The sequence below is a fragment of the Xiphophorus hellerii genome, chromosome 20 (assembly GCF_003331165.1).
Source record: "Xiphophorus hellerii strain 12219 chromosome 20, Xiphophorus_hellerii-4.1, whole genome shotgun sequence".
In the NCBI taxonomy this organism is placed as follows: domain Eukaryota; kingdom Metazoa; phylum Chordata; class Actinopteri; order Cyprinodontiformes; family Poeciliidae; genus Xiphophorus; species Xiphophorus hellerii.
The window spans coordinates 8,731,902-8,751,642 of NC_045691.1; the positions used below are offsets into that span (position 1 = coordinate 8,731,902).

At 37.7% G+C, this 19,741-nt stretch overlaps 1 protein-coding gene across 1 annotated transcript; it reads right to left on the reverse strand.

Annotated features, from left to right (window-relative positions):
* Positions 1-189: 189 nt before the first annotated feature.
* On the reverse strand, positions 190-16,201 carry LOC116710714 (genetic suppressor element 1-like). Its single transcript, XM_032549893.1, has 6 exons — positions 15,793-16,201; positions 11,985-12,208; positions 11,072-11,174; positions 10,469-10,564; positions 9,113-9,627; positions 190-7,114 (listed from the first exon to the last, which is right to left on the reverse strand). Exons 1-6 carry the CDS (start codon positions 15,832-15,834, stop codon positions 6,319-6,321), a joined length of 1,776 nt encoding a protein of 591 aa, XP_032405784.1. The 5' UTR covers positions 15,835-16,201; the 3' UTR covers positions 190-6,318.
* Between the last annotated feature and the right edge of the window lie 3,540 nt (positions 16,202-19,741).

Genomic DNA, 19,741 nt, shown 5'->3' on the forward strand with positions numbered 1-19,741 from the left:
ACATTGAAAATGGTTAATGACCAGCTTTTGGAATGCTTCCACTGGTATGTAGATGGCTCATCTAGGGTGAAGTGTTTTTGAGTATGGAAGGCCTCCTTGTCATCTCCCTAATCTTTATCTCCACAGACTCTCAATCAGCGCTTTAAGATCAGAAATAGCGTGTAATATGAAAAACCCAAAACAGTGTCATAGCTAATTAAAATCTCTTTATTACAATCACATGTACATAATCATATTTCAAAAAGCTTGCCGTAGTGAAAAGTACCCTTGCACAGACAGATGGGGTTGGTGTTGCAGGCTGGATGGAGGGATTGTCAGATGGAGTAGAACAAGTGTTTTTCTTTCCCCAGCAGCAAGTGTCTCCGCTCCAGTGTGCTTTTAATTTCACATCACATGAGGACAGCAGCGCTATTTTCAGCCATCCGTGTCCTTGTGTAACGTAAGCAAAGAGGGTGAAGGGGGGTGGGCGGTTAGGAAAATTTCTCTCTTCGTCATCCATTATTCAGACTGCTTGAATTACAACTGAGAGAGAAAAGAACATGGGAATAAACACAGTGGATGTAAGGGTCTAAGTCTTTACTCACTGAGTGCTGTTCAATCAACCACCCGGGTTTTTGTTTTTCTTAAAATAAATGGATAAAAATCAAATGTTAATGCAACCTAAAAATAGATAGCTTACACAAAGGCTGGAAGAAGGGCCATGTTAGATGGAATGAACTCAATCCAGAGATGACAGTAAAATAACCTGGTGCCACTGTTCACTCAATTTGCTTGTCTGGTGACTCTTTCAGGTATTTAGCAAACAGTTCCCTTCACACACACTTTGTAAAGATGTGGGAAAAACCTTAAAATAAATAAATAAATATTAGTAATGCGGCACAATCTCATATTAAAACATTTTGAAAAATTCAAATCTTTAATTTAAGTAACATTTAACCTGAAGGTAAAAAAATCCCATGCTAAGAAATGTTTGTCTTTTTTAAGAAAACAACAGCACCAAAATTATTGACATCCTTAAAAATTACCTTTGACTTCCTATTTTTCTGGGATATAAATATGAAGTGGAACACAGATTCTCTTAAGTCACTCTTCAAAATGGCAGATGTGTGGGAATTTTTACAAGCTAGTAATTGTTTTAAGAAAATCACTGCTTGACCAAACATGGCAGTCACCACGTTTCTAACAATTTATTTAAGGTGTACACATTTTTACCAAGGTGTGAGTGAACATGGAGCTTAGGTTATTTAAAATAAAAGGAGAATAAAGAATAGATGGATTCCACTTGTTTGTCGCTCAATTTTAGGAACAGATGACATATGAATGAATGAATGAATGAATGAAGAATGAATTGGGGAATATTTGTGGAATAAAATATACAGTCATATTCAATGAATTAGAATATGTGTGCCAATGAGGCTCATGAGATTAAAAACTTAAAAAAAAAAAAAAAATTCTATATTAAAGATCTTTTTTAGAGGTCCGATGTAATATTCTAATCTTAAATGCTGTGTTTTTATCATCTGTAAGCAGAAGATCATAGTAATTAACAGAAATAATTATTTAATTAAATATGACTATACATCATCATTGTTGATGGATATTCAATGTTTCCTCGCCATAGCGGATTTAGATTTAAAATAGATTTTTATTTAAACAAGAAGGTTTTTTCTAATTGGAAATAGCACTGACATTTACAAAAAGAAAATAAGATGGGGAGGGTAACATTTCTAGGGAAAATATCTAGTTTTGTTTTCATTTTATCAAGAAATGCTGTGTATAAAAAAACTATACTCTATACCCTAAAAAACTATACCACAGGGTGAATGTTTTGGTCAAATTCAAACATAACTAAATCTTCCAGTCATATGAAGAATTATTAACCTAACCATAAACAAAAAGATTTACCCTCACAACGTGTGTACCTTCTTTCTTTTAGCATTATGTTTAAGTGACTGGTCTGTTCAGAAAGAGATTTGTGTTGCAGCTTCACATACTGCACAAAAGAGGTTGTGTGAAGTTTTCTTTGTAATGGTTATGCAACAAATAGAAAAAAAGTAGCAAATATAACAGTTTCACAAAAGCAAGGACAATGAAGTGACACAATCTAGCTTTTTGTAGCTAAAGTTGGCAGCAAGAACAATGTCAAATATAAGTTAAATTGTTTGAAATTGACTTCATTTGCAGATTTCTGACAAATTTTCCAGAAAAAGAAGATAGCATATCATATATCTATATTCCTTGGGACATGGCTTCAAACCATCTGTTTCATCATGCAATCATGTCATAAATTTAGACATCTTCCAAAATTTTGAAAAAAAAAAAGGGTAAAAAAAGCTGAATTTTGCCCATGTTCTCATTTCCGTTACTATCATAAAGTAGCTAATATCCAAAGATGGAGAGAATAAATAAAAACATCATCAACCTCATTTAAAACAGTCAGATGCACAAAATCTTTCAAAATCATACCCGAAAACTAGAATTTCTCTTTACATTGGACAACCTATGGAGAGCACACTTAAGTTTTAGAAACAAACAAAAATACCATCTATGAACAAGGACATATGATGTTTTAAATATTCTGATGATACAATTTTTATCCCTGTGCTGTATATACAGCCTCCACAACACAGCTATAAGTCTACAGAATCACATGATAAACCACTGGAGGCATCAGATGGCACCATCATATCCTCAAACTCTACCCTCAGTCGCACTGTGACAAAATCAATATGTACATGTCTTAATGACACAAAACAACAGTAAATTCAATTTCAAAAATCCATTTAAAGAGACAATAATATTTATATAGTGTGTTCTCGTCATAAGAAAAGTAAATGAAAATATCACTAGCTTTTAAATGACTTAACTAGCATTAAAAGATTTAAAGATCATTAAAACTGTCCACGTTTGTTTTGAAACCATCACAAGAAAAATATTGAAATATGTCCAACACAACCACAATAAACTACTTTTTTCCTTCATAAATCACTGATAGTTTATAAAGAAAACATCAACAAACACTGTCATTCTATCTACAGTTGTTCCACTGGCCTAAGTCCCTGGTACAGAAAGGTAGGGAAAACTTTTTATATAAAAATGATGTGCAAAAAGTTTTTTTCTTCTTAGGTCCCTCCCATGGAAAACACTGTAAATATCTGTATGACCTTAGCTGTCGCCACTGCAAACTCCCAAGATTACTGTGCACTTGTGGTGTCTTATCACTTTGTGCATCCGTTTTGATTTAAAACAAATTACTGCATTCGCTCAAAAGCCGACACCACTTGTTACCTTGATAAAACTAACTTGAGGTATTATTGCACTTGTTCCTGAACTGCGGACCTGTCACCAGCTTGAAGTGGAATGTCTCTGGAGCTCCTCCTGCAGAGCAGACGCTGCGGACATCAGCACATCCTCCCATATGTAAGGTCTATCAGAATTCTACCGTCCTTTCTCAAAAACCCCTTCTCCTCAGTCACTGCCACTCAGGATTTGAGTAAACATGCATAAACAGTTTTATGCGTAGATCTGTAAACATCCTGCTGATTTTAAAATTCCTGGCAGTAAAGTAGACTAACTATTCTATGCTGCATTCATGTCTTTGACTTAGCAGTTTTCTATTCAATAAAATATTAGTGGTATGTAGTTATTTTTCTAATTCTACCAGATTCCAGTCCAGTTGCAGCAGTGTATTTAGTTTTAAATTGCTGGTAAAAGACGCTGGTTGCTGAAAATAGCAGGAGCAGCAAGCGACATGATAATTATAATATTAACAATTAACGCTACTAATAGTGTAGTCCTGGTAATTATCTGAACATTTAAATCAGTCCTGATAGTAGATTCTAATTAGAGATAAATAAAAATAGTGATCGGTATAACACTACTTTTACTAATGAGTGCTTTGACTCCAAATCACTTAATTAGATTTCTTAAAGTGGGGAATATGCATGTAGATTAGATTGAAATTAAGTAACATGAGTGCAGCATAAAGTCCTGGCCAAGCATTGCAACATATGATTTAACAGATTAAAGTTGAGCATCAAACCTTCTACATGAAAAACTGTTACTTACCACTAATTCACACACTTTTATTTTTGTTGCACAAAATCATACTGATTATTTTTAAACAAACTGTTACTATCTCAAAAAAGATAAAATTCTCAAGATTTTGTATCAAATCTCCAAGTTGTCATTGTCTGCTTTGCTACAGTTTATTTGTATCTTTGCCATTTATATAAAAGGAATTTGTAATTTGTTTTAAGTGCACAGACAAGAAAAATACACCTAGAATAGTATTGCTCTCCAAATATCCCATGGCCTGTTAGAGGTTCAAACCCAAATATTTGTAAATGTTTAAAAAATTCAGTAAAATATACTTAGCATTGGATGTAGCATGAATCACATGGCGCAAACATACACCAGCTCATATGACCTTGCTCATTTGTTTGTCATTTCAAGCGTCATGCACTGACTCACACATTTTGTCCGGAGTGCTGTACAGTGGTCACACACCCACACGTAAAGCTATCAATTGAGGTGAAGCAAAGCAATGAGAGTAAAGTTTTCCCTTTCAGACATATTTGCTAACAGAACAATACAACAATTGTGTGAAGTATCTTGCTTCCTGTCTTCCACAGAGAGATTAGAGAATGGATGTCAGTTTTATCTTTGCACTTCAGATAGTGGAAGTAATTAGTTAATAAATAAAGTCCCCTAAAATTTTACTAGCAGCTCATAATCCACTAAAAATGTCACCGGAAAAATAATATTTGACAATCTGTGAAAACAGTCAAGCAGTGATGGTTCTTGCATTAATTGAGCCCTGGGGAAGCCTGTCTATCTACACCTCACATCAACCCCCCACTGCTGGATAGAGTTGTATAGTTTATAGAAATCTAACAATCCTACTAATTTTATAAAGCAAACATTCAACAAACTGTGTTTCAAAGAGTTTGCATCAGGGTAGAGTAACATAGTCCATGTTTTTTAATATTGTAAACTTTACATAAATAGTCCTTTTAATTTTGCTCTATATTGAAAGCTGGGAATCAGACACCAACCAGAATTATCAACTTCTGCACTGCCCATTGACTGTACATGCAAAAATCAACATAAATCTGGTTTGATTAGAACTGACATGCTTTTTTGTTGTTAGGTGCTCCTGACCCCACACAACTCAGTGCCCAGTGCCTGGGCATTGAACCATATCACAATTATCAGCCATACTCTCATGGGGTTATTGAGGGATATTGAAGTGCAGTGGGAAAAAAACTGAATTGAGGGTGGCTGTCAGACTTTTGGTATTTCCTGTTTTAAAAACGGTATTATAAACCCACTGATGATTCCAAACATGTCTAATTGAAGTGACGCAAGAAACCCAAGACAGCTTTATATTTTCAGTTCCATTGGGTGAAAGACACCTGCCTGGAATAGACTGAAGAGACATTGGTGATTTTCTTTCACATTGTTTGTTTTCACTCCAAGTCTAAGTGGCCCTTCCACCAATCCCAAAATCTCTTTCTCTACTAGATGCCTACTTCAGCTGACATCCATGTTCTTGTCTAACTCTGAGAAAGACGGAACAGGCAGATTCACATAATATTATATTATTAGTTTAACATCACACACACTCAGAGGTTAAACTAGAGATTGTGTTTGTCCAGTTAGACAGTGGTGACTGTCAACAGGGAGCTTGGGACACAACATGTCCTCCTGGTTGTCCAACCTGGTCCCATGAGTCAGCAGCTCCTCTACGGTTGTCCAGTCATCCAACAGCTTTCTGTTCCTCAGACGACTCAGCTTCCGTTGACTCAGCTCCAGGACAGTTTTGCATCGCCCCTCAGCAAAAGGTCCAACTCCCCTGCTTTCTATTAAGCCTCCAGTCTCCTATAGATGCTGCTCCCCGGCTAACGGCTTCTCGTAAAGGCCCGCCTCTGGCCAACAGCTGTTGCTGCTTTTGCTCCCGAGCCAGCAGGAAGTGTTCTCTCCTCTCTGTTCTACTCCAAGTAGCGACCCAGCAGCATGTCAGTGTTGGTCTCTTCATCAGTGCTCATTCCACTTCGTTCATCTGCCAGCTGATGAGCTCGATCTCTGAGCAACTGGCTCCTTGTGACTCGTGAGGTTGTGTTAGGTCTAGAGCTTGGGTTTGGTTTTGCCTGCAGACCGGAACCGGCATTATGACTTGAGTTCGCATTTATGTGTCCATTTTTTGCCTCACATTCAGCAGCAGTTCCAACCCCTGTGTGGCCCTCTAAAGTGCTGTAGAGACCTCTACCTCCTCCACCTCCGTAGGACTGGCGACTGGCCGGCTTTGGCCAGGTGTCAGTTAACGTCTCCAGCCTGGAGTGGGAGGACATGACTCTGGAGGTGCTGCTGTTCTCTAGCTCTGCTCCTTTCCAGCTCCAGTTGCCTTTCTCTTTCCTTCTCCTCCTGAAGCTTTGTCTCTCTTTCCCTCTCCCTCTCTCTTTCAATTTCTCTTTCCCTTTCAATCTCCTTTTCCTTTTGTAGTTGTCTCTTTTGTTCCAGTTCCCTCTCCATCTCCCTCTCTCTTTCTGCCATCGCTGGCTCAGGCATTAAGCTTCTATCTTGAGTGTGCCACCAGTCATTTTGTGTGATCTGACCACCCGAGTTGTCATAGCATCGCTCACTGGTGTTGGTGCCCCTGACGTGTCCCATAGCAGCTGGGTGTTGTTGGGGTGATAGGGCCATGCCTGTTGGGTGGGAAGCCATCACACCAGCATCTAGCTCACCTTCCTCTGGCAGGCCTGGTGGAAGGACGTTGTGTGGCGTGACACCTCCGCAGTAGTGCAGAGTTGCAGCACAATAGGAAGGTGATGCTGGGTGGCTGGCCCGGCGGCGGTATTCCTGTGGAGGCGGTCGATGATGTAGGGTTCTGCTCCTCCTCAGCATGCCTACTGAGCTTGAACCCTGGTGGTTATACTGCTGCTGCATGGGTATTTGTGGTCTTCGATGGCTGGAGGGTGTGCTGCAGGTGGATAGGATCGGTGCATTTATACGTGGGACTGCGGCATGAGAGGGGTTGAAGAGAGCTCCACTGCTAGAGCTGTGGCGGTTCAGACAGGGTCGGTCAGCTTTATGGAACTGGACCGATGAAACCCTGGAAATAAAATTGTTCTAGTTAACTGATGCAACAACATGTGCAGCTGAAATCATGCTTCCATACACATCATAAAAAGACATAACCATTTCTTTAACTATCACCATCAACACTGAATCAGAAAGAAAAAAAATCAGTTGGAATTACTGACATTTGTATTTGTGAAATTAAAATTAATGAAAGGGATTTCTCTTTAGAAATTAATTTATTTTCTTTAAATTCTGAAGTTTACATGCACTAAGGTCTATGGCTTTAAAGCTGCAGTATGTAACTTTTTGATGAAACTATCACTGTGTCGTGACAGTATCGGTGAAAAAAACTGAGCTCCTCTGCTTTCTCTGAGTTCTCCCAGTGGTAACTAGAAACAACCAATCTGAGCCAGGAGGCTGGTTCTTAGTGCTGTCAATCAGACCTCCTTCTGGCTTTGATTGGTTATTTTTGGTCTGGAGTGGTGCATTTCTTCAGACAGCAATAGTAGTTCAAGGAGGAGTATGACCATTTGTATGGCAGTATATTATAAGACCGATTATCTGTCTTATAACACACTGTCACGACACAGTGACAATTTTAGCAAAATAAAGAAAGAGTCGAAATATATATTCTTTATAAAGTTTCATACTGCACCTTTAAACAACTTGGAAAAGCTTGTTGTCTGACAATAAGTTAAAAACAAGATATCTGTATCATGTCATTTCAGAAAAACATGAAAGAAAGTTTTTGTATTACTTTATTCAAAGTATTAGGTTACCTGTATTTCTTTAGTATTTGGTAACATTACTTTTGAACTGTATGACTGAAGTCAAATGTTTTGACTATCCATTCTGAAGCTTCTAAAAACAGTATGTTAGAATTTTGGCTCTTTCCTCCTTGACAGAACTGTTTGCACTCACCATTTGAGTTCTGTCCACACATCTTCTATGAGTTTTTATGAGATCAGCATGATGGCTTTTTGGCTTAAGGTTAAGCCAAAACAGCAACTTTCTTGTCTTAAAGTCGCTTTATAACTTAATTAGAGGCAAATGGAAATAAATTTGAATGAGCAGAATAATTCTGGTCATTAATAAAATAGATTCTGCTCTATTTATTTGGAAAACAATGCCAGTGTAAATAGAGGGGCTCATGAATCATTACATTTTTAATATGCACAAGTCCTTCCGGTAGGCTCCCTAATACTTATTTAAATATAATGTTACTTTTAAACAAGGCAGCCAATTAACTAATGAATAGTAAAGGAAGGTTTTAGTGATGGACAAAATGAAGCCATAGTTTTGAACACAGGTAACTGAAGGAAAGTTCTATTTTTAAAACAACCACCAATGCGCTGCAAGGCAGGTTGTCCAAAAAATAACTGCATGCATGTATGAGCACAGATTTGATATGACAGAATACACAGAGCAAATAAATGCATAAATCTAACATAGGATTACTGAAAAGTCATGATTATAAATGCTAAAAGAGGTGATGGTTATAATAATTTATGAAAAGTGTGATGACTCAAATATGAAACCTTTTGAGTTGGTGAGCAGAAAAAGAAACAAAACACAAACAACTGATTGAAAAATTTACAGAACCTGACTATTGCTTTGTATGTATATAAAAAACAAATATTTTGGGATAAAAAGTATGAGCACGGTAATTGTAATTATTTACCACTAAGTAACACTTCAGATGAGGGCAAATACAATATTAAAAACACAAGACTCATTCCTGAAGCCATTCTCACTCTAAGGCAAATTTCTATAGTGAAGTATAATTTTATGGTTTCAAAAATGAGCACAACACTTTCTATTCTTTCTTTATTTCAAATTTATAAAACAAGTTTGACAGAATTGTCTTTTGCAGCACATAAACACTGTTACCAGCCTGTCTCAGGTGTGGGGTTTCAAATGATTTCCATGTGATTCACAATAAAAAAAAAAATAATTTTTAAAATCATAATGGATAAGACTCTAATTAAGATTAATGTTACTAATCAATTAAATATTTTTTCCAAATTACCTGAAAAGTCCACGAGGCTGGACGTCCATGACTGACCCACCTCCATCCTCCATCCCATGTTGCAGGTGCTGACATGGGGGCTGCATCGTCAGGGCCTCTGGTATCGACTCGAGCAGCTCTCTGTGGCTCTTGGGGCAGCTGTCACGCCTCTCGCGTCTCTCGCATGGTTCACCCTGATGTTGCATCCTGGCATTGTACAGACGCATCCTCTTCTCTAGGAGCCTTTGGAAGTGTCTGAACTCCCCAGTGCTAACACTGTAGAAGCCTGAATCGCTGAGCTCCGAGGAGATGAAAGACTCTGAGGACGGAGAGCCTCCACCTCCGAACCCCCCGCACCCAGCAGTGGCAAAGTTTCCATGGGGATGACAGTCTTCCAGACCTCCCTCCTCTGTCTCCAGCCCTGAGAGATCACCCTGATGGAGGGAGCCATCTGTCCAGCCCAGACCACTGTCCAGCTCATGATGAAGGGGCATGTAACCCAATGGCTTCTCCAAGATGAAGTCCTCATCATCAGTCTACAAGACAAGAGATGCTCATTCTAAAGGACAGTTCACAAACAGGCAAATCAGAAGCTAAAAATAACTGCATGTTGCATGTGTATTTCCTCAATACAAACTGGATGAGTGTGTGGAACAATAGGATGCCAAAAACTCATAAATATTGTTTTGTTGTTTTAGTAAAGCAAAAAGGTCTCCAAAATCTAACAACAACTCCAATAATCAACATGTTTAGACTCCTTGTGTTGTCTAATCTCCAGCCTATAAATTCTTACAATTTTTTTGTTCTAGTTTTAAAGAAATTATATATTTAAAATTTTTAAAGTACCACTTCATTGTTGTCACACAGTTAAAAATTAACAGGACAGTTGTTGAAGGTTTTAATTGCATCTCACACTCCAAAGCAGTGGTGTCAGCTCTCAGGGGCCATGTTTTAATTCTTCCCCTAATTCAACACACCTGAATCAAATGATAGTTCATTAGCAGGCTTCTGGAGAACTTTATAACATGCTGTGAAGGTACTGTAGTTTGACTGTTTGAACCGCTGTTTGAACAGAAACATCTAAAACCAGCAGGATACCGGACCTAGAGGACAGGGGCTGGACATTTTCCACACCCTAATTTTATATGTGAAATTGAGGAGTTGTATGTTAAGTGTCATTACACATGCTCACAACTGTTTTGATTCTACAATTTTAGAATCAACCAATTGTGATTCTAAAATCACAATCACAATAAAAGCTTTATTGAACATCGAATGCAGAGTTTACACCTGGTGGTTGAAAAGGGATATTGGTTTTGGAATAGAATGGAGACTGTGAGTAGGAAATGTTACTAAAAGAGGTAAGATTGTAGATACCTGGCTGTGGCAGGTTGTTGGTTCATCTGAATCAGGATTGCAACATCCCATCAGGCAATTTTTCCTTTTTTGTCGACGTCTGGCGAGTTCAAGATCCTAAAGAATTTATGCAGTGGAAAATTGGAAATAATTAATGGAATAAACATAAAGAGTATTTTTCTAGGCTTATTTGACTATGTAACACTTTCATACATTATTTCTAAAAAGCTCTTCAAGAAATATTTAATCAGAATTCTCTTTTTCTATGGAAACAGTGAGTAAAAAAGCTAATAGCCAATATAAAATTGCAGCTGGAAGTCCAGCAAACCTTGATTGTATAAGGTATTGATTCAAATGACTTGAATAAATATGCATACCATGCTTTTTTATTCCTTTTCTGAATAGGTTTTAAGACCATGTCTTTCTTCCACTCATCAGTCACGTGTTACTGTGTGTTGGTCTAACAAATAAAATCCCAGTTATACACACCTTTGTGATAGTTTTGCAAGATGCTGTAGAAGATTTCCAACATTGCTTTGATTTTTTTTATTTTATCCAAGCTGATAAAATGCAGCATATGTTCACATCAATGTTTATTTCTTGGAGCTTTTATTAACTGTTCACCTGATGGTTGATTTCCACAGTGTCCCGTGGGGAGCTAGACATATAGCTGTACCGTCCTCCATCACAGTGATCTTGTGGCAGAGACAGATGGCCATAATAATGTCTGAGAAAAAACAAGATGAACATTTTAGCAGCTTTTGAGACAGTTTTACAATTATGTTTGTCTTTTGAAAGGTTACAGCCTATGAAATGAATCCCAAAACACTCAAACAGTCCTAAATAAATGTAAATACCAGAGCTTTTGCAATCACAGGATAATAGAGACTAGTTTGCTCTGGCTGGTTACCTGTAATTTACATAACTAGTACCCAAATGTTTTGCAAAAAGATATTTTATTGGATATCTTAATCAAAGTGATTGGTTGTTGTCATTCAGTGAAATAAAGTCATTTAAAGCATAATAAATAAATAAATAAATAATAATTTAACAGTTCTTTATGGAAATTTTTTACTAACATGCAGGCCATTATTTCATTACATATGTTGTGCTTGTGCATGTGTAGGCCTGTCACAATAATCAGTAAATCAATTAATTGCATTATAAATTATAACAAACTCAATAATTTCCATTGGTATAATTTATTGTTTATCTCTTTTTTCTCTATTACTACCAAAAACTGGATGATAAAAGTTTGCAGTTTGGTGCTTTGGTCTCTACTAGCCCTTATTTTGAAGGACACTTTTGTTTACAAAGACTTCAAAATTTTATTTTTTGTTTTATGTATTTTGTCTTCCAGTTCCAGTGTTAAATATTCATTAGAATTTAAAGTTCACTGATCTTTTAGAATGTGTTCCTGCATTATTATTTTTGCCATTACCATTATATTACTTAACAATGGTCTCAAAACAGCAATATTATCGTTTATCACAATAACTTCTGGAGCAATTTATCACAGGCCTATGCATGTGCTTACCTGTCTGGGTAGGAGGGACTAGATGTGTTAATTCCTGCCCCCCTCATTGGAAGTGGTAGGTTGAGGTGCTGCAGGTTGAGCGGCAGGGGTTCCCAGGATCCCCTGTCTCCCTCATTGCCCCGCCTCCTCTGGCCCTTGATCTGCAAGGTGATGGGGCGCTGACTCGCAGCAATAATCCTCAAAGCATCCCGCTGGCTTAGGTGTGCTAGACTCCGCCCACTCATCTGAATCAAGTGAACAAACACAGATAGGATATGATGATGGAATGTACATGGCCTTTCCTGGAGGATGATTTAATCATTTTGCTTCAACCAGAGACACACATGAATGAAACTCCAATTGTCACTCTTTTTTATGATAAATGTGCTATGAATTTATCATAAAATATGATAAATACATAAAAGTACCATTTATCAAAGGCCTATAAATATTTTCCTGTGCCAGATAGCTTTGATAATCCTAACTTAAATACATTTGGCCAATCAACTTTTTTTCCAAACAAGGTCAATCATTTTAAAACAAACTTTTACATATACTGCAGTGAAATTATTACCATATATGGAGTGATTACTTGGCATAGATGTATTGTTATATACTTGGTAGTTACAGAAATTTGATGGTGTGTTGCCCCAAGTGGAGGAGTTTAAGTACCTCGGAATCTTGTTCACAAATGAGGAAAGAAGGTAGCGGGAGATCGACAAACTGATTGGCGCAGCGTCTGCATTGAAGCGGACGCTGTACTGGCTGTTGTGGTGAAAAGAGAGCTGAGTCAAAAAGCAAAGCTCTCGATTTACCTGTCGATCTATGTTCCTACCCTCATGAGCTGTGGATCATGACAGAAAGAACAAAGTCACAGATAAAGCGACCAAAATGGGTTTTCTGCGTTGGGTGTCTGGGCTCTCCGTTAGAGATAGGGTGAGACACTTTGTCATCCAGGAGGGACTCAGAGTAGAACTGCTACTTCTTCACGTCGAGTGGAGCCAGATGACTCAGGCATCTGGTCAGGATGCCTCTTGGTCGCCTCCCTGGTGAGGTGTTCTGGGCATGTCCCACCGGGAGGAGGTCCCGGGGAAGACCCAGGACACACTGGAGGGACTATGTTTCTCAGCTGGCCTGGAAACGCCTTGGGATTTCCTCGGAGGAGCTGGAACAAATGGCTGGGATGGATGGATGGTGTATTGTAAAAAATAACTCTATCAAAAGAACTGTGTAGCCAGTGTTAATGTGGCAACACTGAAGAATGAAGTGGCTCCCCAGTGATTTAGCGACACAGAAAATGTTGATGAGGTTCATAGCCTTTGAGGGGTCAAATTTGATTTTGCCTATAAAATCAGCATTTGGAAGCACTTATTGCCTTGAATCTTACTCACAATCTTGGCTTAAACGAAGAAAATTTCACAAGGTTGTTGTATAGGGCACACCCCACAGTTTTAATTTCTGCAACATTTAACTTTAGTAGAGTCAGAAGTCACACCATCAAAACAATAGTCATCAGTTGTTTGAATGTATGAGGTTGATTGGGTTAATAAATGTATTTGGCATGTCGTTTTTATGCCCTCTGTCATATTTTGTCACTAAATAAAGCAATAACTGTTCTCTTTAAAGTTTTCCACAGCAACAAAGGCATCTTTTCTCATGGAAAAATATTAGGAAGCATGGACTGGAACTTAAAGAATCTAATTTGATTAAATTTTAATCAGTAATCTCATCTTTTTTCATTGGCAAGCTCAAAAACTAAATTAAACTCCACATTTACAGTGTGGGGTATAATTTCATATTAGAATATGAGAATGACAAAAGTAATATCAGACAGTAAAAAACTGAATGTTGAAAATTAAGTGAATGGAAACAAATCAATTTTTCTTCACTAAAAACAGCAGTGATTGGAATCTTAACTCAATTTTTCTTTATTTGAGCTTCCAGTTCAGCAAGCAGAGATTTATGTAACAATAATAACAGATCTTTATGCCAAGATATCATGTACAGGGTGCCAGTCTTTGTTTGAAGAAACATTTTTAAATATAATTACATAACTAGATGCTAATTTGGAGGCTCAGGCAGGAATAGTTGACAAGTACAGAAGCCAGAATGTAATGCTTTCTACTCACATGCAGGTTGATTGTTTTGAATAACAAATTGAGTAAACTTGAGAGAGTTATGACTAATCACATGAGTAAAACTATTCAACACAAAAACAGTGCTGCAAAAAATAATTGCCCCTATTTTTGAAGGGTCAAACTCTGGAAGATTTTAATATTAACAGTGGTTCTGAAAAAAAGCTGGAAAAAGAAAAAAAATATAAGGGACCTGCAATACTTAGAGAATCAATTTAGGTCAGAAAATGTACAGCCAGTTGCATCAGTAAGGGAACAGTAAGATCTTACCTGTAGTTGAATTCTAGAAAGTGCTAAAGCTATTCTACAATATCTTTGATGGCACCGCCTAAGTGGGTACCAACACATCCATATATGGCATTGCTTTTGGTACATTTTGCTCCCAAAGCCAATTAAAATTGTTGCTGCTGTATGCAATATTCGTCTATAACATTTTGAGAATGTTGTAGGTAAAATACTCTGCATTTCTGCAATCAGCTTGTTCTGGACTCAAAGATGAAGGACCGAATAAAGCAGATAACTGCACGTTGCACATCACAGTTCTGTGTGTGTGGTCTGAATCAAGTAAAGAAAAATATGAGGTGATTCTTGCACTTTTTTTTTTCAAAAAAGGACAAAAAACCGTCTGAGAAACTGCACAGAATCTTAATCCTTCATTATCTTCCAAAATTTTATGACTTCTGTGTGTTGCCTTCACACAATGTAAATACTAATTTTGGCAGTTCCCATTGAAATTATGTCTACTTGGACTTCATAACAAATTTATCCCAGGAACAACTGCTATGAACAGAGTGGGGGATGCAGCTTAACTAATGTCCAGATGCTGCTCAGTGGCATCATGGGAATCACTGAGGAATTATTCCACTTCGGTAATGGATTGTGGGAATCCAGGATCCATCGACGCCACTGTGCATTTTTTGGAATGCAAGCTGCCATTTTGAAGGCAGCGTTCATTCCATCATCCTTTTTTGCTATTATCTTAATGGTTTGAATACAATACATGTTGCAAACTGGCAAAATCATAAGACACAACTGGGCAGCAAGATTCTGTTTCTCTCTGACAGATGGTTGGATTAGGGACACCTGGGCAGCCACACCGTGTTCATCAAACATGACAAATATGAGTATATCTCTGTATATCTGCAGTGAGGTGTGTTACTTCTGAAAAGCAGCATAACCCTTATTCTGCTTGCTACATATCAGTGCATGCAGCTCAAAAGCCAGGGAATTAGACGCAAGAACAGCATTGTTAACTCCAGTGCATCAGAACCATGAGTCACCCTCCGCTACATTCAGCTACACTCAGACACACACGCGTACACGCACACACAAAATGCATACAGAGTGAGCAAAGGAGCACAAAATGGCACCTGTATGTAAAGACGGAGGATGGCAGCAGAATGAGTGGGATTCTTTGGGAGGTGTCAGTGACACAAATGAGACAAAATCTAACAGAACTTTTTAAAGAAATGGGCATGAACAACTTAACGTTGTGTTTAATGGTCTCACATTCAAATGCAAAATCCTGCAGAAATCCTAGTGCCTACTTTGAGTCTCATTAAATACACACATACTGACACATCCACAAGCAAAAAACACAAGCACTAGTGACTCCATTTTATCTAATTCAAATGGGAGCTAATTAAAAATACACAACAGGATTTCTAGCATGTCAGGCAGTTTTAATGGCTTACCGTTTGGTCACCCATCCATGGTCCAGAGAGCCAACAGCCCATCTCCACAGCAACAGAAGGCAGCTGCAGAGGGTTTTGGTAAAATCAGCAGCTCTGCTGGTTCCCTTCAGCAGATCGCCTCTTCTGCCTCCTCCTCTTCCTCCGCCTTACAATCTCTCTCTTTCTCTCTCTCTCTCTCTCTCTAATCACAGTGCCTTTTCCCCTGCTATTTTATCCTCAGCTTCTGTTTCCCCACACTTTCACCCAAGCAGTACCTCTTGTTTTCCATCTATTTCTTCAACATCTCTTGCCACATCTCCTACAAAAACTGCTTGAAATTTCAACATTCTGCACACCAACAGAGGCACGACTATGCATGCATGGCAGCGCTGCAGTCATAAAAAATATGCGCAGGCTGACAGTGCGTTCAGAGATGGAAAGGAAAACACACAGCAAGGATGCTGTCTGATTGGTGTCCTTTAAAGAGTCATCAGCCAATCACATGCACTGTTCTCCTTGTGGAGGTTTTCCTCTGTCTGAAACTCCTCAGCAAAGCTTCATCCAAGAGGCAGCCTCCACTGCAGTGATACACTCAGAAGCAGGGGAAACACGCTATCAAACTATCCATCTTCTAGCTGCTCAGCTAGGATCTCCCCCTAGCAGATGCATGCTGGGAGATGGAGTGAAGACATTGTGGCTCGCTCTTGCGTATCAGAATCAACCGGAAAGAGTTTTTACTTAGACAAGTTTATTAATCTGAGTTTTGAAACAAACTTAAAAGAGGATGCTCAGTCCCTATCTTAGGTATTTTTTTTTCAGACTTTCGTTTGTATCAATTCTCAAGTACAAGAAAAACAACACAGTTTTTCATAATGTAATAGTCCAAAGGATAGCACAAATGAAATTTAAAAATGAACCTATACTGGTTGTAGTAGTGTGCACACTCTTTTTTTTTCTTTTTTTTTTTTTTGCCCTAGTGACCTTTATTTGAAAGGAAAGTTGGTTTTCAGAGATGTAGTTCTGCATTCTGGCTTTGTTAGACAAAAACTTGATTTTTTCTTCTGTTTATTTAGACTTGCACTTATTGTGAAGCTGAAAAAATACACTCTGTCTTTATGGCCAGCATTCTGATAGAGCACTGAAGGTTTGGAGGCAAAACTGTCTGGTGTTCTGTTCATGATTAAAGAAACTAATTTAATATTTTAGGAGGAAATTTGTGGATTAACACAAATTAAGAAAATATTCTAAATTTTCTCATCATATCCAAGGTACTCAACATTCAGTGCTGCCCGGCTACTTTCTCCCTTGGCAATACCTTGCTTCTTTCTGTCTAACAGATTACAACTTCAGTGTTGATTTAATCAGCCATTTTGCACATTCTCTCTCTAATTTGCCATCACATATTGCTCCTTCATCTTGAAGTAGGTTTGAGTAAAAATGTCTAGTCAAAGTCCAGGCCTAAATACACCTAAGAGAATGTTGTAAGTGTGTAAATTGATGTTCACAGTTGCACTTCACAAATTCTGTAGAAGTTTGAGCATCACTGCAATACAAAGGGGAAAATTTGCTCTCTAAATATTGGTCAATGGACAGAAAACTCAAAATGTTATTCTTTTCTGTTTTTTATTTGAAAACAAATTCAAACTAAGAATCATTTTCTTTTCGATCTCAAGTTATGCATTACTTTATGTTGGATACATAAAATCCCATTATAATGTGATACTTTTCTCTGCTGAAGAAAAGTATCGCAATGTTTCACTGTGGGGAGGGTGCATTCTTAGCCATTTTTAAGGGCACCTTTTCCCATATCCAGCAAGGATCCTCTGCAAGGATTGTGACAAACTGCCAGCACTTGCAGCACTTGCTATGTCTTTCTTTGAAAAACCAGCTACTTATTGACCATTTTAGAAATAGGAAAGATTTGGTCATTATTTATTTTTTTAATTGAATAATTAAAGATTTTATCTGCAGAAAAAAATTAAACAACTCTGTCCTACTATTTTATGATTATGTTCTACTCTGTGTGAGCCAATGAAATAGAATCCCCATAAAGCACATTACAGTTTGTGACAAAAATAATAAAAAGTAAGAAAAATAGGTATAAAAAACTATTTTAAGGCACAATACCTGCCTAACTGCATACATTTGAGAATATATTTTACTCTGGTTGGTCTTCCCGATAAGTCCACCTCATCTTCCTCCCCTCCACTTGGTTGATTTAGGAAGCCAACACTTGATTGATGTGTGAGTTTGATCTGTAGCTTTCGAACAGCTGGTACGAGAACATATTTTACAAAGCATCCTTTGCTTTGAATGTCGACATGACAACAGACCACCTCCTGCCACAAAGTCGTCTGTATGCCACTTGAACATAGTTTCATTTCATCTGGTTCACTCTAAATGACCTTGCTTTTTAACTGTTTGGTTGTCATGGTAACAAGCTTGCACGAAAAAAGAAGGGATTGTATGTGTTGCTTGTGAATTCACTGGAATGTCTTTTACTAGAGCAGCTCTCCTCCACAAAAGTGCACCAATGCTGAATACGAGTGTTAGTGGTGACACCGTGGACGGACAGGTGGTGACAGTGATAATGGATGCATGTCTTACTGATGAAGATGATGGGTGCATCTGGATGCTGTAGCTGAGCTCTGCCATTTTTGTACTAAAGTGCGGAGGCAGAAAGAAAGAGCGATGGAGAGTGAGCATGTGTGCTTTTCCCACTCTCTCACACACACACACGCGCACCCCTGCACCCCCACCCCACACACACACACACCCATACTGTAGAGCTTCAGCTGCGACACACAGACCTGTCCGTGGCTAAAAATGGAAAGCATACTTGCTGTTGCTGAGAAGCCACAAGACGGCTCAAAATGAGGCAAGTGTACATGCAGAGATTCATATTTGCATACATTCTGAAAGAATATCAGATATAAAAATTACACTATTAAAATATGTTTTAATCACTTTATCTTATCATCAAGCAGCAACAGTTAAACATCCTAAGGCACCTAATCTCGTGTAATTATAAAATGTTCCAGGGCATTTTAAAGAAGGGGTTCCATTGATACCCCTTCGATTGATCAGTCTGTTCAATTGAATGTTTCATGTAACTAACAATTTAACCACATTATCAATGAATTGGAACATAATTCATTTGTCTTTTTTTTCCTAATCACATTTATTTATGTAAAACAGGGACAGGACACAATAGCGAACAAATCCATAGTGTTTGTAAATACACTAGATTATAGCCCAAGTCTATTTGCTTGTCCCATGACTGGTTGGTGTTAGTATACAAAATAATATCACATCCTAGAAATATGACAAAAATTCCTCTTAAAATATACACAGAGTTATGTAAAACATAAGGGAAAGAAAAAACACTGTGTTGTATCAGTGCCATCTTTCAGTTAGTGTGTTTTTTATGTTAGTGAGTCTATCTTTTATATTGGTGATAAACATATTCAGGACATGATACAGACTGTGAACTTCAGTATTTATAACTGTATATGACTCTCAGATTATCCAGGATTAAGTTTATCTGTGTAGGAGTTTCTTGGTGGCTCCAAACAACAGATGTATTTGATTTTTGACATTAAAGTAAGGAAATATTATTATTCATAGGGAAACCTTAAGATAGAGATTTTATGACAGTTTCCTTTTTTCAAATTTGTTTCTTGCTTATCATGTATAACTGGATATAATGTCTAAGAACTAAGGTGTTCCAAAGTGTTGAATTGGTTTAGCTACAAATGAAAAATCAAGCATATACATCTTATGTATCATGTGTCTGTCTTAAATGTTTTAAATTGCATAAAGAATTCTAATTTTTAAAGTTACTGTGCTATAGAGGTATCATAATAAGCACAAATGTGTCTTGTTAACTAGACAAGACCCCAGGTGTTTATTTTATTAACAAAATAGTCTTTGAGTAACCCCTTGTGAATTTCCTTTTCACTTACTGCTT